The sequence below is a fragment of the Coffea arabica genome, chromosome 11c, assembly GCF_036785885.1.
Source record: "Coffea arabica cultivar ET-39 chromosome 11c, Coffea Arabica ET-39 HiFi, whole genome shotgun sequence".
Taxonomy (NCBI): domain Eukaryota; kingdom Viridiplantae; phylum Streptophyta; class Magnoliopsida; order Gentianales; family Rubiaceae; genus Coffea; species Coffea arabica.
The window spans coordinates 41,197,834-41,218,116 of NC_092330.1; the positions used below are offsets into that span (position 1 = coordinate 41,197,834).

At 36.5% G+C, this 20,283-nt stretch overlaps 5 protein-coding genes across 6 annotated transcripts; 3 read left to right on the forward strand and 2 right to left on the reverse strand.

Moving 5' to 3' along the window:
• Nucleotides 1-3,058: 3,058 nt before the first annotated feature.
• On the reverse strand, nt 3,059-4,217 carry LOC140016595 (uncharacterized). Its single transcript, XM_072070161.1, has 2 exons — nt 3,938-4,217; nt 3,059-3,666 (listed from the first exon to the last, which is right to left on the reverse strand). Exons 1-2 carry the CDS (start codon nt 4,215-4,217, stop codon nt 3,059-3,061), a joined length of 888 nt encoding a protein of 295 aa, XP_071926262.1.
• A 1,994-nt stretch (nt 4,218-6,211) lies between these two features.
• On the forward strand, nt 6,212-9,996 carry LOC113716236 (cytochrome b5-like). The gene is made up of 3 exons (XM_072070887.1): nt 6,212-6,591; nt 9,271-9,337; nt 9,481-9,996. Exons 1-3 carry the CDS (start codon nt 6,505-6,507, stop codon nt 9,729-9,731), a joined length of 405 nt encoding a protein of 134 aa, XP_071926988.1. The 5' UTR covers nt 6,212-6,504; the 3' UTR covers nt 9,732-9,996.
• Nucleotides 9,997-10,665: 669 nt separating this feature from the next.
• Nucleotides 10,666-12,709, forward strand: LOC113715730 (uncharacterized). Its single transcript, XM_027240019.2, has 2 exons — nt 10,666-11,046; nt 12,335-12,709. Exons 1-2 carry the CDS (start codon nt 10,746-10,748, stop codon nt 12,547-12,549), a joined length of 516 nt encoding a protein of 171 aa, XP_027095820.1. The 5' UTR covers nt 10,666-10,745; the 3' UTR covers nt 12,550-12,709.
• Nucleotides 12,710-13,589: 880 nt separating this feature from the next.
• LOC113715658 (folate synthesis bifunctional protein, mitochondrial-like) lies at nt 13,590-16,062 on the reverse strand. 2 transcript variants are annotated; one of them, XM_027239925.2, is made up of 3 exons: nt 15,929-16,062; nt 15,715-15,847; nt 13,590-15,444 (listed from the first exon to the last, which is right to left on the reverse strand). In XM_027239925.2, the coding sequence occupies exons 2-3, from the start codon at nt 15,776-15,778 to the stop codon at nt 13,985-13,987; spliced, it is 1,524 nt and encodes a 507-aa protein (XP_027095726.1). In that variant the 5' UTR covers nt 15,779-15,847; nt 15,929-16,062; the 3' UTR covers nt 13,590-13,984. The 2 variants fall into 2 exon arrangements, with proteins under 2 accessions (XP_027095726.1, XP_027095727.1); XM_027239926.2 differs by having other exon boundaries at nt 13,590-15,441; nt 15,715-16,034.
• A 97-nt stretch (nt 16,063-16,159) lies between these two features.
• LOC113715734 (fructokinase-like 2, chloroplastic) lies at nt 16,160-20,033 on the forward strand. The gene is made up of 5 exons (XM_027240028.2): nt 16,160-16,340; nt 16,685-17,025; nt 17,138-17,775; nt 18,468-18,939; nt 19,451-20,033. Exons 1-5 carry the CDS (start codon nt 16,300-16,302, stop codon nt 19,675-19,677), a joined length of 1,719 nt encoding a protein of 572 aa, XP_027095829.1. The 5' UTR covers nt 16,160-16,299; the 3' UTR covers nt 19,678-20,033.
• The last annotated feature ends 250 nt before the right edge of the window (nt 20,034-20,283 follow it).

Sequence of the window (20,283 nt, forward strand, 5' to 3'; positions counted from 1 at the left end):
ATTAAATTTGACCGATATGAATTTGTAAATGGCGTAACCAGAGCCGTTGCCCACTACCAAAAACTCTAAGTCTTGGTGAGGTGGGATGCCAAGGGTTTAAACATTACTTTTCATCAATGTACCACTATGTGACTTTTTCTAAATCTATATGGATCCGTAGTGCACCTATCTGGTTCAATGATAGTTCAGTTCTCGTCGATTTTCTAGTCCCGTTGGATCTCTCTCCCTTAGTGTAGGGTAGAGTAGGAGTAGGTTAGACTAATTGTTGCCGTCTGATAAAAATATTATAAATGACATAAAATTACACTTTTAAAAGTAAAGGATAAAAAAATTATTTTGCAAAATGTGAGAGACGTTTTGAACAATTTTCCTTACAATTAAATAACACTTTTAATTCAATTATATATTCCAAATTAATACCACCTAAAATTTTAATTCATACATATTGGATAATTTTAATTTTAATCCGAAGAATAAATTTACACAATCAATCATGATAAACATTCCATGAGTAACTTTTATTTATTGGATGGTTGTTGCATGTAAACTTTTTCGCTATAAAATTCAGCTTACGCCTTTTTAGTTTCTTTTTCTCAAACCCTGTGTGAGCCATGGTCAAATCTTGACATGTTAATAGATCGGATCTTGTCCAGATTCAACCCAAACTCAATGTACTTGGATAGGGTTTGAAATTAATATCTCAAATTCAGACCCTATCTAGACCCAGATCTTGTAAAAGAGTTATGAGTCTGGGTAGGGTCTATTTTTCTATGATTTATATTCAAATCTAAACCCATACCAGACCCTACCCAGATCCATGTATATATAATTAAATTATATATATTATAAAATATTTTAATATTCTATGGTCATTGGATCTAAAACCGTAAGACTTCATGATTGTTTTCTTTTTTTCTACCTAATTCTAGTTGTCATTATAATTAGTACAAACTTTTTTTAGAAAAAGAGAAAAAGTAAAGGCAAATAATGAAAGATTGGATGTAGATACAGTTGAAGTTTTAAAAATAAATTCAAGACAGTCGATAATAGTTATTTTTTGAGTTCATAATATTGCATTCAACTTCTTGAATATTAATTTTATTATTTGAAAATAAAAATAAGATGGTCTTTATATTTTTTTGAAATCTAATATATTTCTAATATATTTCTACTTTTGTGTATATAGAAAAGTATAGTGGGTACCTATTGGGTATTTAAATCCAAGAGAGTCTGAATTTGAACTTATTTTTTCAAATCAATAAGAGTTTGGGTCTGAATCCAACTAAATTTAATGAGTTTAAATTTGGATCAAAGGAATTCAATCTAGATTCTGCCTATTGACATGCTTAGTCATGTTATATCGGAAGAAGCTTTTGGAATTTTACCTATTTAGGTGATTACATCCGATACTTGGTGACAAGAAACTTAAATTTGCCCGAGTTGTAGGAGAAAGAGGCGAAACACGAAAAATGTGTCTAGAACTGGGCTATACATATGTGTCTGCCTTCATTAAATGATATATGTATAATAACGTGGGTTGCAAGGATTTGACACAAAAGAACGACCAATTGTCAGCTCTAGGTGAGAGGCATACCCTAATCCTACGGGTCTTCAATTGATTAGCTGCGAGCACTCAAACTCTTAACTCTAATGACCCGAGGAAACTTTGGTCAATGAATAGCTCAAAATAAGCTTTCATGGTATATGGGAATACCCCCCCGCTCCGTGGCCGATTGTTATACTACACGACAAGAGTCTAGAGCAAAGTTGAATCAGGCGTGGCAGCCGTTCCAAGGCTTTTATGCGCTACGGTTCAGGCCTTATTTAAGATAGGCAAATGCGGTTTAAGCAAGAGAGTCCAGGCTTTGCCTAAGGCAAGCAGCAAACTCTGGTTTCAGTGCACGTACGGACGGCAATTCTGTTTAGCCATCAAGCATAGGAATAAAATCCCCAGGGAAACTTACTATTAATGCTAATCCATTAGTTCTAGCTCGAAGTTTGCCCTTAGTTGTCTCGAAGTTACCTACGAGAAATAGAGATTGAGTTAATATGCTCTTCATGAAGAAGTTTATATTTGCATGAGACTGTCATTGACATGTTCGAATCTTATCCATTGATATATGCTTCATCATGTTATATCGAAAGAAATTTTTGGAATTCCGTCTATTTAGGTGATTACATCCGTCAAAGTTTCGAATTATGTGCGGTCTTTATCCATTAAGAATGACCCTTTGTAAGTATTTAACAATTAACAGGGTCCAACATAAAACCAAAGATAATTGTTATCTTAATGCTTCAGAAGACGGCAGGAAAAGTAACCCAGTTGATCGTATAATACGTTGAAGAAAACGATTTATCTTTGTTTACGAGTGCAGGCAATCAATTCCCTTTTTTTTTTTTTTAACTTTTTTGATACGGGGAAATCATGTAATGAGCAACAATACAATAGAAACAGTGAAACCACAAAGAAAATCATGCAGTATTTTCCACGTAAACATATTCTCTGTATAGTTGTGTGTGTGTCTATATATATATATATAGTAGTTACTTAGAGATCAGAAATGTGATGCCGGTGGAAATCTTTGAAGATTGATCAATCCAAACAAAAGTCAGAACAAGTCCGGCGCGACAACCTGGTGATGTCCAGTGCTAGATATTCTTGGCAGAGAGAATTTGATCTGTCTCAGTATTTGCCTCCGCTAGATGTTCTTTCATGTGCATTTTTTGTTCTCCCGAAAAAAAGAATAATGGGGAAAGGATTTGGTTTAATAGTAGTTGCTTCAGTTTTTAAACAATGCTTGAGTATAAAAGGTTGTGAGGCTGAAAATCTCTAAAAAATAAACATTAAACATATTCATATTTTAGAAATTTTGGTTATTTACATTCTAACTATTATTTTACAAGATTTCAAAATTAGATCTCTGTTTCACAAATTAGAGAAGTTAAAAAAAGAGAGAGAGAGAAAATCTCGATCCATTATGTTTAATTTTTATAACTCAGACATCATTAGCTACTACAAGCAGGAGTGTTGTTTTTTTTTTTTGATAATGAAACTTCATTAAAGTAAATCTGCTTTTGCAGCATACATAATCTCCTTTGGGAAGTTTACAAACCAGACGCGGCTTCTCTCAAGTGACAGAGACAAATGAGACAATAAATGAATAGGAACATTGTTCTTCCTTCTTACATGCGAAATCCGTATGTAACAAAAATCCTTCCGCGTATCTCTAATGCCTCTGATCAAGTTACCTAACACCGATAAGTCAAGACTTGTACTATTGATTCTTTGGACAATACCCAAGGCATCCCCTTCTAGAGTGAGATGAGAAATACCAAAATCTTTGGCAAACTGTAAAGCTTTAAGAAAAGCCAAGCATTCCACATGCTCTGCATTAAGGGCCTCTGAAACTCTTTCAGCCATTAAAGCTTCCACTTGTCCTTGATGGTCTCTCACCACAACTCCAATTCCAGCCCCAGTATCAGAGAAGGCTCCGTCAGCATTTATTTTCAAAATACCTTCTTCAGGAGCTACCCACTTGGTCGAACTATCAGTCTTTGGTAACTCAGCTTTGCAATGTAAATTCCAATATTCCTGCAAGAACTCTATTGCATATTCACCAACTCTGAGTGCCTCCCTTACTTTTTCCGTCAAAATCCCTCTCATCCCTACATCTCCAAATTAGCCAAGTAAGTACTGCTGCTAACTGTGCCTCTTGCTTTCCTTGTGAATTCATAACCCAACCAAACCATTCCTTGAAATTTGGGGCACAAGAGTTCTCTAACAACTTCTGTTTGTCAAGTCCTTACCACACATCTTGGGCAAACTCACACTCAAAAAATATGTGTTTATCAGTTTCTACTTCACACCCACAACACCTGCAATTTTGATTTTCACATCGTATTCTAGCGCTTAAATTATGACCAGTGGGTAAAATACCTGAGCATGCCCTCCATATGAACACCCTGACTTTTGGAGGAATATTTAGATGCCACAATCCATTCCAAAAGTTCTTTTCCTTACTACTCGATGATGATCCCTCTTCACAGTTTCCCTGATTTTTAGAGCTTCTTGCCAAATAATATGCTGATTTAACATCAAACATGTCATTCCTTGAATAATGCCATACTATCTCATCATGTGGCCAGCATGCTGACAGAGGAATTTTCTTAATCAACTCCGCTTCATGTTTCAGAAACAAGGCATTAAGGAGGTGCATTTTCCATCTTCCAGATTCATAATCAATGAGATTCCTTACTCTTGCCTCTGGCCATAAATGCTTTGAATGCTGAGCTACTCTGAATGATGTTGGAACTGGTATCCATGGATCGTCCCAAATGTGAATCGCATCATCATTTCCTACTCTCCATAAAATTCCTTTATTAAGCAGCTTCCTTCCCTCCAAGATGCTTTTCCATGAGTAGGAAGAATTTGACCCAATCTTCGCTGAGAGAAACTCGGTTTTAGCAAAGTACTTTGCCTTTAGAACTCTCAAGCAGGAGTGTTGTTAAACTGTCTAGTCAGAGCATTGACACAGTAGCTAAGAAACCAAATTCAATGAAATTTGACAAAATGAGATTACCGATGAAATGAACAAGAATTGCGGAATGTAGAAATCCTCAAAGGAATTGACAAAATCATTTGCTTCCAATTCAATGCTAGTTTATTCATACTATCGAGCTGGAATTACGTACACAGACTAATAATCATTAACCAATCCAACCCAACCCAAACCCAAACCCATAGGAGCTACTATTTGATTTCCCAACCAAACAAAAAAAAAATGGAGGTTCTGTTGGTACTTCGTAACCCTCACGTGCAACCCTTCTGGTGCTTCGACTCTTGGGAAATATTGAATCCTTTTTTCTCCTATCGCATTTTACCTGTAATAGTCTTTTTTATGCATCCCCTATCGCATTTTACCTGTAATGAGGAATAAGTGAGCTGATAATTAAAATGTACAATTACTTAAAGTATATACAAACCTGAAAATTTTTCTAATTAGGCGTAAGTTTGTGATCTATAAAACCAGCTCTACCTAATATTAGTATAATTTTCTTATTAGGCATAAGTTTCTAAATATTTTTGGGCAAATGGCCAATTTAGTCCTTTAACCTTTTAACTTAAGGCGATTTCATCCTTCATATTTTATTTAGGTAATTTTAGTCTTTTAACTTAAAATTAGCAGCCAATTTCATCCTTTTGCAGTGGCGCCACTAGTAAAACTTTTTCCGGCACAAAAATCACCCATCAAGTCAAGGGCAATATAGGAATTACAAAATAGGGATCATTTTTAAAACAATGAATACAAAATATTTTCTGTTACATTGGTGAGAAAACCAATTCTCCATTAGTTTGGGGAGTAAAACAAAAAGTGCAATAAACCAATTTATTCTTTTTCTCCACCTCTGGCTGATGACGATGGAATTTCAAAACCAAATCTCCAAAGCCCAACTCAAAGTTTCTGAGTCATTTATTTTTTGGAACCCCAATACAAGCCCATTCATCAAGACTCATTTACGGGGGCTATGCAGCAAGAGGGATGGATAAGGATGTAAAGAAGTGGAAGAAAAAGTTTGAATTGTAAGCCGAAAGTTCAAAAAGAGAAAATGCAATTTGAAATGATGATTTAAGGAAGCTATTTCCCAAACTCTGATGCGACGATGATGAGGTAACTATCAATAAGGGAATGCTTAGAAAATAGCTAATTCATTTGCTAATTTGAATACTATTCTTGGGTTTATCACGAAAATTTTATATGTTAGTAAATTTTAATTGTAGGTTAAAATTACAAGACATATGATGATGTAAAAAATAATGTTGACGAAGGTTTTAAAGGAAAAAAAAAGACATATTTCTTTGGAAGTTAGGCAAGAGCTAGCCGAAGAAGAAGAAGAATCAGAGATGCATTTACTCATTGAAAAAGATGAAGTGTTTTCAGGTTTACCCCATAGCATTTTCTGATTTTTTGTTTTGATCATTAACTTGTAGTTCTTATATTGTCCTTAGTTTGGCGGCGATTCTTGTTTCAAAGAGTAGTACCGCTGCAAAAGGATGAAATTGGCTACTAAATTTAAGTTGAAGGACTAAAATCATCTAAATAAAAAATGAAAGATGAAATTGATTTAAGTAAAAAAGTTTGAGGATTAAATTGGCCATTTTCCCCATTTTGGACGACTTTTATGCATAGTTAGAAAGCGCTGCCGCCACGCAGCGTTTAAGTGAATGACAACGTGCTTTGCAATCGTTATCTATTTGAAGCGAGACTCCGGCTGAACCGGCTCGCCAGAGCATTCACGACCCCTTTCCCACGTAAAAGATACTCTGGTGCTAGCTTTCTTGTCCCAAAATTCAACCAGCAGCTACAGCAGCCGAAACCGTCACTCTCAAGACTTGAGGGAACTCAAGGAAGAGGGGAGATATTGACGAAAAGCTACAAATTAGTGTTACTGTAGTTACAAAGATTTGATTTTTGTGGAAAAGAAAAATAGTAAAAGCAAGGAAAGATGGCAAAATTATCAAAGCTATACACAATGCAAGAAGCTGCTCAGCATAATACCAGCGAGGATTGTTGGGTTGTCATTGATGGAAAGGTCAAACCCTTTTCCCTATTCTTGTATTTCCATTTTTAACAATTATTATTGCCTTTTCTTTTAGTATTTCAGTAGGAATTTAATGCGTTACTTCAGGATTTCTTTTCTTGTCTGTAGTATTGTTTTTAATGTGGTTTTCAATGTAGTATTTCTTTTCTGTAGTATTGTTTTTAATGTAGTATTTCTTGTCTGTATTATTGTTTTTAATGTAGTATTGTTTTTAGTATTGTTTCTTTTCTTGTCCGTAATTTAATGGGGTTTAGCGTCATTTTGTATTTTGCAGCGTTGTGGTTTATATATTTCGGTTAAGGAAATATGGAATATTACTTTGTGCGATTTGCTTATTGATGTTGTCTGTGGATGCGTTTTTAGTTTCAAAATTTTCAGATACAATATCTGGTTTGAAATTTTACTAATTTAGGTTTTAACTGTGTAATATGCTTTGATGTTTGGGACTTGATGCTAATTGGTTGAGCTTAATGCCAAATTCATACCTTGGATGGGCTAATTCATTCTGTTGGATTCAAGTTATGGGTTAAATCGACTGAGCCTAAGTTATTTAGCGTTAACTACATAGGATTTGGTCGGATTTTCATTTGGGAACAATGTTTTTTTTTTTGAATTACAACGGCAAACGTGATTGGTGAAGCTGTATGTGTTCGTGCGCATCTAAGTTATACATGGATTTTAAGCGACCGTCAGGCAAATTTTTGGATATTAGCTTTAGTATGACAACAAAAGGCAATTGAAAATTTTTTAATACCACAGAACTCTGTCTCTTCCATTGAAGAAGTATGTGTACGCAAAGATGGGTGAAGCTGGGTATATGGTAGCTGTTTCATCACACTTAATTCCCATCCCATCATATAGTTTTGACAGGTAGGCATTGGCTTAATATGTTGAAGTTGTACCGATACTGCACATGAATTAAGAATGAGTCTTTGATATTACTCTAAATCCTTCTGGATCATGAAGTTGCTGCAGTTGTACAAGGCTCTGTTGGCCCCGAGAAGAATGAGTTTGGGTTTGACAGATAAATGAGGTGATGTCTCAAAGTGTCTGTGTTTTCATACGTTGGCTGTTAGTTGACTAGATGGTCTGACCAATGTCTAAAGGATGTGTCCTGGCAGATGCAATGCTGTAAAGGCAGGGGGTTTCTGCATGTGAATGTTTTATCAAAGTCAATTTGCACTGTTTGCTCCATTCAGTGTGTCCTTGATTGCCATCCATAAGCCTTCAGAACATCACCTGCTTGATTCTTAAGTAACAAATAAGTAGTGAAACTTTTTTGGATGATTTAGTTGAGAGCGAGTTGTTTGCTTGGTGGCTTGGCATTTACTTCCAAGGCACATTTCTTAGTTCTTAGCCCTATCTAGCATTTCTTTAGTTTGCTTTACCACCCTCTTTAACTCTGTAATAGAAGATAATTAGCCTCAGTTTCATATGGATTTTTTTGGGCTCTTAACAAAATTATGCCTATACTTCAGCTTGAAGGATTATATAAAATCTTTTGCTGGCAAATTGAGCCTCTGTATAGTGCAATCTGTTCTAATTGGTGACCAAATTAAGAATGGATTTGAAGCTTTTATATTAACTTCAATAGGGGTTGAAAATTTTATGTGCTCTGATCATTGGTACATAATTCCCTGGGCTTTAAATAGGTAAAAGGTTCGGCTTGCAGGTTTTCTGAGAATAGATAATCTTTTTTTATTGAAATAAAAAGATAAAAAGCCAATTTCTTAGCATCTATAACTTTTTATTACAAATGGCGTAGTCTGATGCAGTTTATTCTGACTGTTTGCTAATTGAAGTCAGGATCACCTAAAAAAGACAGAAGACAAAGCTAATTGTGATGCAAGTGACTGGAGGAAGTCATGTGTTAAACTATAGTTAGTCTTACCAGTTTGTTAGTCCCAACTTTACCATTATAAATGAAGTAGCTCGTTTTTCTCTCATCTTTGCCGCAATTCAGGCAGTCTTGAGCTGGACCATTGGGATAGTTGTCTTTGTGCTTATAGTTGTGTTTTTCCTTCACAAGCCCTAGGTGGGGAAAAAATGAGAAGGAAATATACAGTAGAATAAAGAGATTCTTATGGCAGCTTGCATCGAACTACCCCTTCCTCTGGTGGATTAGAGTAATCATACTCTGCTGGATAACAGATAAGCTGACTAAATCTCAATGGAATGGTTTTTCTTCTGGGACTGCAATTTCGTGTCCCCATCAAGCATTAAGCTCAATAAGCATTTCAATATGAGCAGTGAAGTTTGATATGGTTTGAAAGTCTCCATTTGGATTATGTTTGTTGTATATTTTGCTGGGTGACTTAGAAGGTTACTTATTTTGGTTTGGGACGAGTAAGTTAATAACTGGGATGTCATCCACCAGACTACTTTCTAGTCCTTAAAAGTAGTTGATGCATCAATCCCAATACTCTTGTTGCATTTACCCTTCAACGTTGGGCTGATACAATTTTGCACAAAGAATGTGCAGATCCATGAACACTAGACTACTAACCATCCTAGCAAGCTGTATTGTTAACCAACCACTTTTTAACTCCCAAGTTTTCAACCTTCTTTTCAAGGAACCAAGCTCTCCACAATTTGTTTTCTTTTCTTGTCTCCTTGTATCACTCTTTGCATGTATTCTTCATTTTGACATTTTTTGTTCTGCATTACCAGGTATATGATGTGTCATCCTATTTGAATGAGCATCCTGGTGGAGATGATGTTTTAATCGCTGCAACTGGTATGAAACCTAAGGCCTGCAGTTTCTCACATCTTTCAGCAGTGCTTTCAAATTGGATCTTTTTACATGTGATAAATTGCCATGTGTGCTGTATGGAAATTATATCTTTAACTTGGCATGATGAGCATTTGTTATTTGTGAAGGGAAAGATGCCACTGACGAGTTTGAGGATGCTGGGCATAGCAAAAGTGCCAGGGAACTCATGGAGAAATTCTGCATTGGGGAGCTAGACGAATCTTCCCTGGCAATCCCTGAACTTGAAATTGTTCGAGCAAAGCAAGCTGCTGACACCTCAAAGAAGATTGTGGAGTTTACTAAGCGATACTGGGTTGTTCCAGTAGCTGTTGCAGGCATATCTGCGGTTGTTGGCTTTCTATACTTGAGAAAGAAGTGATCCAATTTGCATCTCATCCCCTGCAAGCTTATAACAGCTCGAACCTTTTAAACCATAGTAAAGAGTAGTTTCTGGCAGGAAGAGGGGAGGGTGGGGGGAAGGAAGGAAGAGGTTGAAAGATCAAACTTTTGATTGAGCATTTTTTGTGATTCATTTGTTGCACCTCCAAGCAGAACTGACTACTGCAGTGATACCTTCTTATAGGTTGGCGGAGGATCTTTAAAGCCAGATGAGCTTGCAATTTCGATTCAGTTTGTCTTTCTTATATCTTTTACTTCTTCTGGTATTGAAGAGTCACTCAACAATCTGAACTTCCATGGCAGCTATAGTCGGTGAGTCATAACAAATTAGTACTTATTAACTATAGTATAGTCGGTGACATCTTCATCTTGTTGCTGAAGTACTAAAAAAGTCAAAATCCCAACAACAAAATATTTTACAACTTATGAATGACTATTGTTTGAGTTGGAAATCATGCTTGATATACATTGAGTTGTTGTGGTTGACCATATATACCAAACTATTAATGAAAAGAAGAAATTAAAATGAAAAATTTTAGGCAAAACAGATTTTAAGCTGTCGTTATTCTCAAAAAACGATTCGAGAATCAAATAAATCAAAACAAAAATTAGTCTTAATTAATATTTCAAAACTTGATATACAAAAAAATTAAAACTTATGTACTACAATAAATAAAACAAACATATATACCATACCATATACTGTAGATTTACTTGTTTTAATTTACAAAAAAATTGTTTGGCTTAAGTAATAATCAAATCAAAGTTTTGTCTGAATTTTGACTTGAATAGTAATCTATCCAAATCACCATCATAACTTTTTTTTCAGAAAAAAAAAAAAAAACTCCGTAAAACAATTTGTTACTTACAGAAATATTAGTAATAAAATTTACTATTAAGGTAGTACTAAAATACTAGTATAAATAACCGCGGAGACTAGAAATGGAATTTGCAGCCGGAGAGACGATTTGTCGGAGGTCTCACTGACTCAACCATGAACCAGGCAGTGCAGAAGAACACCCTTTACGTCGGAGGATTGGCGGAGGAAGTTAACGAATCCATCCTCCACTCCGCTTTCATTCCCTTCGGTGACATTAAAGACGTTAAGACGCCGTTAGATCAAGCGACCCAAAAGCACCGCTCTTTCGGCTTCGTTACTTTCCTCGAGAGAGAAGATGCCGCCGCCGCAATGGATAATATGGACGGAGCTGAACTTTACGGCCGTGTTCTTACCGTCAATTACGCCCTCCCCGAACGTATTAAGGGTGGTGAACAGGGTTGGGCCGCCCAGCCCAGTAAGCTCTTTTCCCTATTTCTTTTCCCTGATTTTGGTTTTATCTTCTTTTGTGTATATTTTTAAAGTATTTTTGTTTTATGATGGGATTTTGTGGTTGTTTTAATTTCTAAAGTATCGTGGGACTGTATGGTTTTATTGGGAAAATTAAACCTGAGAGAAAATGAAACTGAGATTTTGACCTGTAAAATCTTTCTTAACAGTTTGGTATTTGGATCATTGGATGATGTGTTAGAATAGAGTGCCTTGTGGAATAAACCGTCAATGCTGGCTGATTCAGCGTGTAAGAGCCGAAATTGCATGTTTTCATACAACCACATCAAGATTTTTAAGAGGGATGAGAAGAACAGATATGCTGTGTTGATTCTAAAATTCATTTTTGCTATTCAGAAAGCAAGCTGCTAAGTGGTCATAATCATATCCAAAATTTCTTCAACTATTATTAGGGTTACAAAACTGTTGTCCATTGGCTGTATCCTTTTTCTCCTTGACACCCTGCATAAAAGTTACAAACTGTTCGGTGTATCTTTTTTCCCTATGTCTTCCTGCCTAAAATTATAAACGGTTAGATGCATTATAAGTTAATTTAAAAGACCCATGTTTAACACCTAATTGACTCAGGATGAACTAGCCATTCCCCAGAATGACAGGAAATTATTATGCTGCAAAAAGGAACTTGTAGCATATTCTTGTATTGTCAGTCCAGTTTGCCGTTGTAAGATCAGATGGCTTCTGGATCAGGGAAGGCCAACTTTACTCATATCGTCAAGACAACTTAGCTAAAGTTCGATTACGAATGTGAAATAGGGTGACTAACCAGGCAGCAGCAGTTACTCTAATTCTTATTGGTAGTATATCTTTTACACAGTAAATTAGAGTGAGCCAAGAACGTACATCCATTCAAAGTGGAAGAAAGGGTACTTTCAATTTATATTTGGTTGTAGGAAATGAAATGAACAGCAGGGTAATGACATAAAATGATCAACTAAGATCTCATGTCTATGTAGCTAATCATTTACCCATCCCTTTGATGAGATAGTGAAAAGCTTGACTCAAGATGATGGTTCTTGAACTGTGATAATTTTGGTAAGGGACACCTTCCATTCTAAAGAAAACTCATTTTGTTGTGTTAAGAGTGAGTTCTAAATGCAATTTCATTCTGTACTTTGTATTTTTTGCGAGTTCATGGCTTGATTTTGAACTAATCGGATTTTAGCTAGGATAGATTATCGAGGAGATTACTATTGGTGCCCAGGACCTAACATCTATTCTGCTTTTCTTATTTGCAGTTTGGGCGGATGCTGACACATGGTTCGAAAGACAGCAGCAGGAAGAGGAAATGCAGAGGCTTCAAGCAGAGCATCGAGCTGCAATGCAGGCTGCAGAAGAATTACACAGGAAAAAGATGGTTGATGAGCGAGAAGGTGAGAAGGAAGAAGAGACAGATATTGTGAATGATCCCATGCGGAAAGCTGAAGAGGAGGCTTTGATGCAGAATAGTTAGTTTCCATGAAGAACACGGATACCGTAGCTTAAGCAGTTATATATAGAGGGGAGAATGTTTAGGCTTGGGGTCGGTGAGAATTATTGCATCCTAACAACTTGATGCTTTGTAGTTGCTAAACTTTGTCTTGGGAACTGGAGAATGAATACTTATTTCAGCACGCCTGTTTGTAGGGATGGCAATGAGGAGGGTAAAGCCTGATATCTGCGATACATATCCTATTGTTAATCCAGATTGCTGAGTTATCCGTTGTGGTTTAGTATTAATGAGGGCTTATCGATAGGTAACTCAATAGGATTTTAGTAAAGGATCTTAAAAACTTGATACCATATATATATATATAATTTATATAGTCCAATAACACATCTCAATTTTATAGTACAATAACATGTAACTGTAAGCCAACTCGTTACACAATGCCCAACCTGATTGTTCTCTTTAGTTTGTATTTTGTTCTTCATACTTGTCTTCTGAAGTGTTCTTTGTCAAGTTTTATCTAAAACTCATTGTTTGAAAATGTTCTTGAAAACAATTGTCAATATCTTTTTTTGGATATTTGCTGAAATTGTTAACAGTCAGGCATGATTTAACTAAGAGTATCAAATGGAGAGATTAAAAATGGAAGAATGTCAATTGAATCCATAGCTAAAAGTCTCAAACGGGAAAGATTAAAATGGAAGGATGTCAATTTAACCCTTTATAAAATAATGAAATTTTCACATGTAGATTCCATGGCTCTATCCAAATTTAGGATTCAATATAGTGTGTTGATTAATTATCATGTATAAATTAAGTTTAGTTTGATAAAAAGTTAATTTTTTTGAATAATTCAGATTAGCAAATAGAGAGTACTCGACGAGTAATCCCAACTCCTGCACAAGAGTGCCTGCATTGTTAGGAACTTTGCCATCAGTGACACCAACAGTGGATGCAAGTGAATTCCTGCGTATGACAACCAGGCCATCTTATTTACAGTTTTGCCGGTAAGAACTAATTGTCCAGAAAACTAATTAGATGAAGAATTTTGATATTCAAGAACAGAAGGAAATGCAAGAGTTTATATACATAGACGGATATGAATCACTTCGTGTTGTTTAAGGACCAAATGCGTAACTTTGTGATCAATTTAACCAGAGGAGAAAAATATAGTGAGAGCGGACAAAATTTTCATCTGTACTATATATAGAAAATAGGCAGATAATGGCGACTAGAAGCAATCTAAGAAACGAAATCAGCTACAGAAGGAACTGGGCGTAATTCTTAAATCAGCACCTAACTGAATGAAGAAATTTTAAGTATGCCTGAATCTGCGAAGATCAAGTTTATACCATGGAAGCTCTTTACGACTGGCCTCCGGTGAAAAGAGGAAAACTTGAGATAACTTCCTCGAGAGCCAGAAATGAAGTAGCTGCAAATCCAAATATTTGAAACAAATCTACCTTCTCCTCAGCAGAATTGCATCACAGAGCTTGGCAGCGTCTAAATTATCTTTTACATTGTGAACTCTCACAATATTAGCACCACCTAAGATTCCAGTAGTCACAGAGGCAACAGTTGCTGGATCTCTATCCGCTGCAGTAGAATGAGCACAGATTTCGCCCAGGAATCTCTTCCTAGATGGTCCAATCAGCATTGGAACATGTGATACAGCTAGGCTTGTTTTAGCAATCTCACTTCGAATGGTTGGCAAACCCATGAGAATGTCCAGATTATGTTCAGTCTTCTTGGAGAACCCAATTCCAGGGTCAATAACGATCCTCCAAGCAGGAATACCTGATAACTCAGCATCTCTAACTCGAGTATATAGCTCTGATGCAACCTCTTTACAGACATCACTGTATTGCAAATTTCCACTATTCTGCATTGTAGATGGATCGCCTCTCATGTGCATTGCCACATAGGGAACTTTGAGGGCAGCAACAACATTATGCATGCCGGGGTCCAACTGTCCACCAGATACATCGTTCACCATGTGAGCCCCCTTATCCACTGCTTCTGAAGCAACCTGTGAATAAAAAGTATCCACAGACAAAAGCTTGCCTTCCACCTCCGGCATTTGTCTAACAGCTTCAAGCACAGGGAGCAATCTATCCAACTCTTCCTCAGGCGAAATCCTAGAAGCCATTGGACGTGTAGATTGTGCACCAAAATCAATTATATCCACCCCCTCTGCCACCATCAAACGAACCTGAGAAACTGCAGCCTCAACAGATGGGTAGTTTCCTCCATCACTAAAACTATCTGGAGTCAAATTAAGAATACCCATAACAGAAGTTCTCTTGGACCAGTCCCACAACTGATTTCCAATTGGCAAAACCCTTTTCATCCCATCTTTCCCAATAAGAGATTCACCACCAAGATTCTTCCATGACTCAAAAAGTCCACCAGGATGGTTTGCAAATGAATGCCAGTATGGAACCGTATCACTATCTATATCTGTTCCCAACAAATCCATCAAAGGGGCCATCACAAATGGTCTTTCCCAAATCCTTTCATGTGGAACAGTAAGAATATCAGAATGAACCTTGAATCTTCCATAGAACAATATATCCAAATCAATCAGCCTAGGACCATACCTAATCCCATCAGTACGGCCCATATCCTTCTCAATTTTCTTAAGCACTCCCAACAACTCATGAGGTCCAAGTTTTGTAATGCCTCTAACAGCAGAGTTGAGAAATTGAGGTTGATCGGTCACATAAGCAGGCTCAGTTTCATATAAGCAAGCATGCCTCGTTATCTGTACTCCTGATTTTTTCATTGCCTGTAAAGCTTCATCAAAATTCTGAAGTCTATCACCCACATTGCTTCCCAGAGCAATTACGACTTCCTGCTCTTGGGAATGAACTTCCACTGATGCATCAGCAGATGAATGGAAAAAAGAAAAGCATGCTGCTATAACAAGGATATAATAATTAGTAAAACATCCATAAAATCATTTCCCAAATGCAAAAGCCAGAAACTTTCTTCTAATTTACCAGGCTGCATATTCCATCTCTAATACTTTTGCCAACTTTGGACAAAATAAGCAGTAAAATGCACGCACAGATACTAAATTCTAAAATCCGTCTATTTGAGATATATCCATTTATAGATAACAAAACATGGATATGGGCTATGCTTAACTTCCCATAAAATAAATAAAAACTAAATAAATTTGATTACCTCTGCAGGTAGCAGTAATTCTATAGCCAAATTTGATGGGCGCTAAGCTCTTCAATAAATTCATCTCAACCGAGGCCTTTTCAGTTACCCATTGTGTTAAACCTGAATACTTGAATGAAAACCCACCTGAAAACTGTTGGGATTTTCCAGAATTAACCAGATTCAAACCCGTGAAAATTATTTCAATACGATGAAACAATAAGCCATGGCCTACCAAACAACAACAAACTTGTGCGTGCCAAATCTCAGCAAAGTATCAAACAGCATAATGGAGGAGAAGGAAGGAATAGAGGGAAGAGGAGTGGTGGCCTGTTTGCTGTGGACAGGAAATTGCTCAGAACTAAATCCTAGTGCTTGTTTGCCAAAATCTTGAGGGACTTTTTGGTCATTAGCATGGCATGCTATATTATAAGAAATGCCGATATCCTTTAAAATATGGGTTTAAGAGAACAAAACTAGACTAAAATTCCAAAAGGCCAAAATACCTCGTCTTGTTTTATCCTAGTTAGAGCGTGACCCTTAAACCACAGCAGGACTGGGCTAGTGGTTTTACACAAAGAAAGTATAGTGAAGCCCTTTCTTGTTATGGCTCATCTATCTTTCTCGCAGTTCTCTTCACTGCCCAGGTACTGTGTCTTCTGGAGATTCTTGTCTTTAATCTTCTGTTTGGTGCCACATGGTACTAGGGAAAATATGCAGAATTGAACATTGACGAGAATCTACAATCTCAATTTTCTTACATGTTTTACACTGTTTGTGAATGTATATTTGCTGTGTATTGTTTTTCCTTAATCTCTTTTGGTGAACGGATATGGATGAGTGAAATGGAGCATTCTCTTCTGGAGGTGAATTATTGAAATTTACTTTACAAATATAGCCTCACAATTCTGCTGCCTGTAAGATGAAATAACTTTACAAATGGAGCGTTTAGAAAAAACCAAGATGTCGATTTTTCTGCTAAAACATGCAGGTGGCAGTCAAGCTGGACATTTTTCCCAAATAGTAATATGAAGTTTTCGGAACTTCACTATACTGGATTAGAAAGTAGATGGCATCTTGCTGCTGTCTCCAAGAGAAAGGTTACACAGGCATTAGCCCAGGAGGCATCAGAGGAGGGGGATGTTGTAGAGAAAGAGACACGACCAAAATCTAAACGAGCAACTGCTACGACTAGAAAGAAGGGGGCAACAGAAAATACAGAAAATGGTTCTGTATCTGTCGTGGACGGAAATCCTGCGGATGAGGAAAATATGACTACTTCAGGTTCCAGTGAGACTACCAAAAAAACCCGCAGACGAACTAGGAAGAAAGGTGCAAATTTCTACCACTTGAAAATGAATCCATCTTATTATGTTAATAGCAACCTTTTGGTTTCAATTTTTTAAGTGCTAATATGCAAATTTGTGACTTTTTTGATTTGCAGATACATTGGCTACTAATAACCTGGAGGCAGAAGCAGCAAATAAGAAGGTGACAAGACGGAGAAGAACTAAGAAGCAGATTGATAATGCTGTGGATCAAGATAGTGCTATGGAATTTAGTGATCAGGAAGGAGATGCATTTATCGCAGATACAGATAGTGAGCAGGAAATGGAGCTTGATTTGGATGAGGGAGAGGATATCAGCTTCACTTATGGCTGGCCACCTCTAGTTTGTTGCTTTGGTGCAGCACAACATGCATTTGTTCCTGTGGGAAGGCGTTCTAACAGGCTTATAGATCATGAAATGCATGAAATAAAGAAGGATGCGATTTGGGCGCCTGAGAAATTTGTTAGGTCCCCTGGTGGATGTGCAAGTAATGTTGCTGTAGCACTGGCATGCTTGGGAGGTAAAGTAGCTTTCATGGGGAAACTTGGAGATGATGCCTATGGTCAGTCTTTGCTATATTTTTTGAACTTAAACAAGGTGCAGACTAGATCAGTTCGGATTGATAGCAAAAGAGTTACAGCTGTATCACAGATGAAAATAGGTAAGAGGGGTGGCTTGAGGATGACTTGTGTCAAATCATGTGCAGAGGATGCCTTGTTGACGTCTGAGATTAATATTGACGTCTTGAAAGAGGTAAGAGATTCTAGTTTTGATTTATTCTTGTTCAAGGTTACCTACTTCGTCTTGCTTTTGGAGATGGAAAAAGATACAGAGTTTTGTTGACTTTTAAGTAAAATTCTTAGTTGTTAACAAATAATCACCTGGTTTCAAGTCTTCTTTACTTCTGCCTAAGGAGAGAACAAATGTAGCTGAACTCTGAGGATGCTGAAAGCTAAATGTAAATATATGTTATGAGTGTTTCTTGATTATTTTTAAAATATCATAAAAGAATTTTCTGAACTAGGTATCAGATTCCGTGGAGTCTGGCAAAATAAAATTGAAATGCCTCTTATTCTTTTTGTCATTTTGTGGACATCTTTGATACTTGTTTCAGGAACGTAGTTCTGAGAGTAGAACATCTCTTACTAGGCAACATCAGAAAGGACTTTGGCAAGTTATTTGGCAGGTTGAAATGATGATTTAAGAATTATGAGCTCTATATTTTCCTTCTGTCTGAGATGAAAAGGGTTGACATGAAACATGTGATGGTTTGTAAAATTGTCACTCTTCAGCTGCTCATAATTTAATTATAATTCACATACTCTGCTGGAGTTCTCATTCATATCTTGCATAGTTGTTTTTATCTTTTTGTTCGTCAGCAATTTTAGTACAATTTGTTATTTTACTAAATCTCATTTATGATAGTGTTATTTACTTGCTTACAGGCTAAAATGTTTTACTTCAACACTTTCTCTTTGCTTGACTGGAAAATGCGATCAACTGCATTGCAAGCCATCAAAATCTCAAAAAAGTTGGGAGGAATTGTGTTTTATGATCTGAATTTACCATTACCACTATGGCAATCTGGTGAAGAAACCAAGACATTCATACAGAAAGCATGGGCTCTTGCAGATGTTATTGAGGTCACCAAGGAAGAACTTGAATTTCTTTGTGGCATCAAGGCTTCTGAGGAATTTGACACCAAAAATAATGACAGATCTAAGTTTACTCATTATGCACCAGAAGTTGTCGCTCCTCTTTGGCATGAAAATCTTAAGGTTTTGTTTGTGACAAATGGGACTTCAAAGATTCATTACTACACTAAGGAGCACAATGGTTCAGTTCTTGGAATGGAGGACGGACCACTTACTCCTTATACATCTGATATGTCTGCATCTGGAGATGGAATTGTTGCAGGTAAGTCATTGCAGCTGTCTTCCATATGCCCTTTTATAATGTCATGTACCACAATGTCATTGCAGCTGTAAGAAATGGTTTGTTACATAATTGATCATGCATACAATCACAAAAACAATGGGATCTAGCATGTGGCAGCTTTAGGAATTTATCGATGCAACTTATAGCCACCAACATTTGATCCCGTTAGATGTTGATAATCATCTAGATTAAAATTATTACACTCATAGGGAGATGATGAGCATAATTAAAGCAGAAGTAAGGCAAATAATGTAGTTCTTATGTTCACCATTCAATTTAACATGAAAATGATTTTTTTAAACAATCTTCAAGTCTCTGTAAACTTTGTTTGATATTTCTGTCTCCCTCTTGTTTGTCTACTACACATGGTGGTATTCTCTCTAAAGTCTTGGAATGCTACTTATTTTTCAATGGTACATGAAAATTCGCTTATTATTTTTTCATAGAAACTGAAAGCTCATAGCTAATTGCTTCCTGCATGATGGCTTAGGCATTTTGAGGATGTTGACAGTCCAGCCACATCTTTTAACTGATAAAGGTTATTTAGAACACACTATCAAGTATGCTATCAGCTGTGGAGTAATAGACCAGTGGCTACAGGCACGGAAACTTGGTTACCCTGCTAAAGAAGGTATGGAAGATGATGTTATTCCTGATTCGAATGGGATAAGGTCCATAACAGAAAAAGAATTTCGAACATTGGTGCGTGCGAGCTGATGCCATTGATACTCCAGTCATTAGGATCGTTTATTTCATATGATTCTGACAAGCTAAATTTTGCCATTCTTTTAAAGTAAACATTGTCTTTTGTTTCAAATCATCCCTTTTAGTCACTGCTACAGTTGCGCACGTAAGTTTGTGCTAGCGTTTGAGTGCTGTACACTCACAGCATCAAAACATCAAGCTTTACTTAGTCAAGATTCTCTAGTTAATGCAGTGCCCTGCCTCAAATGTAACTTCTGTTTCTTCCTTTTGACTTTCAGAGAGAATGAACGAATATTTGGTTGGCAAACAAGTTGTATCTTTCTCTGTCACATTTCATGGGCTAATAATGTACATCAGATCTTGGACTATCTGGTAGTCTTTTGTTTATGTGTATATATATATATATATCTGAAGTCATATATATCTGAACTTATATCTGAAGTCTTTTGTTCATATAAATATATCTGAAGTCAATTCGAGGATGGGGTGAATAATAGTTAGATGGTGTGGTTTTCTGTTAACAAGTTCACCTTTTTCTCTTCATGTGTACTCTTTTGAATAGAGCCAATGTTGTTTAGCCATTGCATTATAAGAAAAGTCAAGGCTAATACTGCAACG

Bases quoted from the DNA above. Each gene is read 5' to 3' on its own strand.
- LOC140016595 (XM_072070161.1), bottom strand. From the start codon at position 4,217: ATGCACCTCCTTAATGCCTTGTTTCTGAAACATGAAGCGGAGTTGATT. The intron at 3,667-3,937 runs GTATTTTACCCA...TTGGAGATGTAG, and splicing joins CATATGGAGGGCATGCTCAG to GGATGAGAGGGATTTTGACG.
- LOC113716236 (XM_072070887.1), top strand. From the start codon at position 6,505: ATGGCAAAATTATCAAAGCTATACACAATGCAAGAAGCTGCTCAGCAT. The intron at 6,592-9,270 runs GTCAAACCCTTT...CTGCATTACCAG, and splicing joins GGGTTGTCATTGATGGAAAG to GTATATGATGTGTCATCCTA. The intron at 9,338-9,480 runs GTATGAAACCTA...TTATTTGTGAAG, and splicing joins TGTTTTAATCGCTGCAACTG to GGAAAGATGCCACTGACGAG.
- LOC113715730 (XM_027240019.2), top strand. From the start codon at position 10,746: ATGAACCAGGCAGTGCAGAAGAACACCCTTTACGTCGGAGGATTGGCG. The intron at 11,047-12,334 runs GTAAGCTCTTTT...TCTTATTTGCAG, and splicing joins GGGTTGGGCCGCCCAGCCCA to TTTGGGCGGATGCTGACACA.
- LOC113715658 (XM_027239925.2), bottom strand. From the start codon at position 15,778: ATGAATTTATTGAAGAGCTTAGCGCCCATCAAATTTGGCTATAGAATT. The intron at 15,445-15,714 runs GTAATCAAATTT...TCCTTGTTATAG, and splicing joins AATTACTGCTACCTGCAGAG to CAGCATGCTTTTCTTTTTTC.
- LOC113715734 (XM_027240028.2), top strand. From the start codon at position 16,300: ATGGCTCATCTATCTTTCTCGCAGTTCTCTTCACTGCCCAG. The intron at 17,026-17,137 runs GTGCAAATTTCT...TTTGATTTGCAG, and splicing joins CAGACGAACTAGGAAGAAAG to ATACATTGGCTACTAATAAC. The intron at 17,776-18,467 runs GTAAGAGATTCT...ACTTGCTTACAG, and splicing joins ATATTGACGTCTTGAAAGAG to GCTAAAATGTTTTACTTCAA.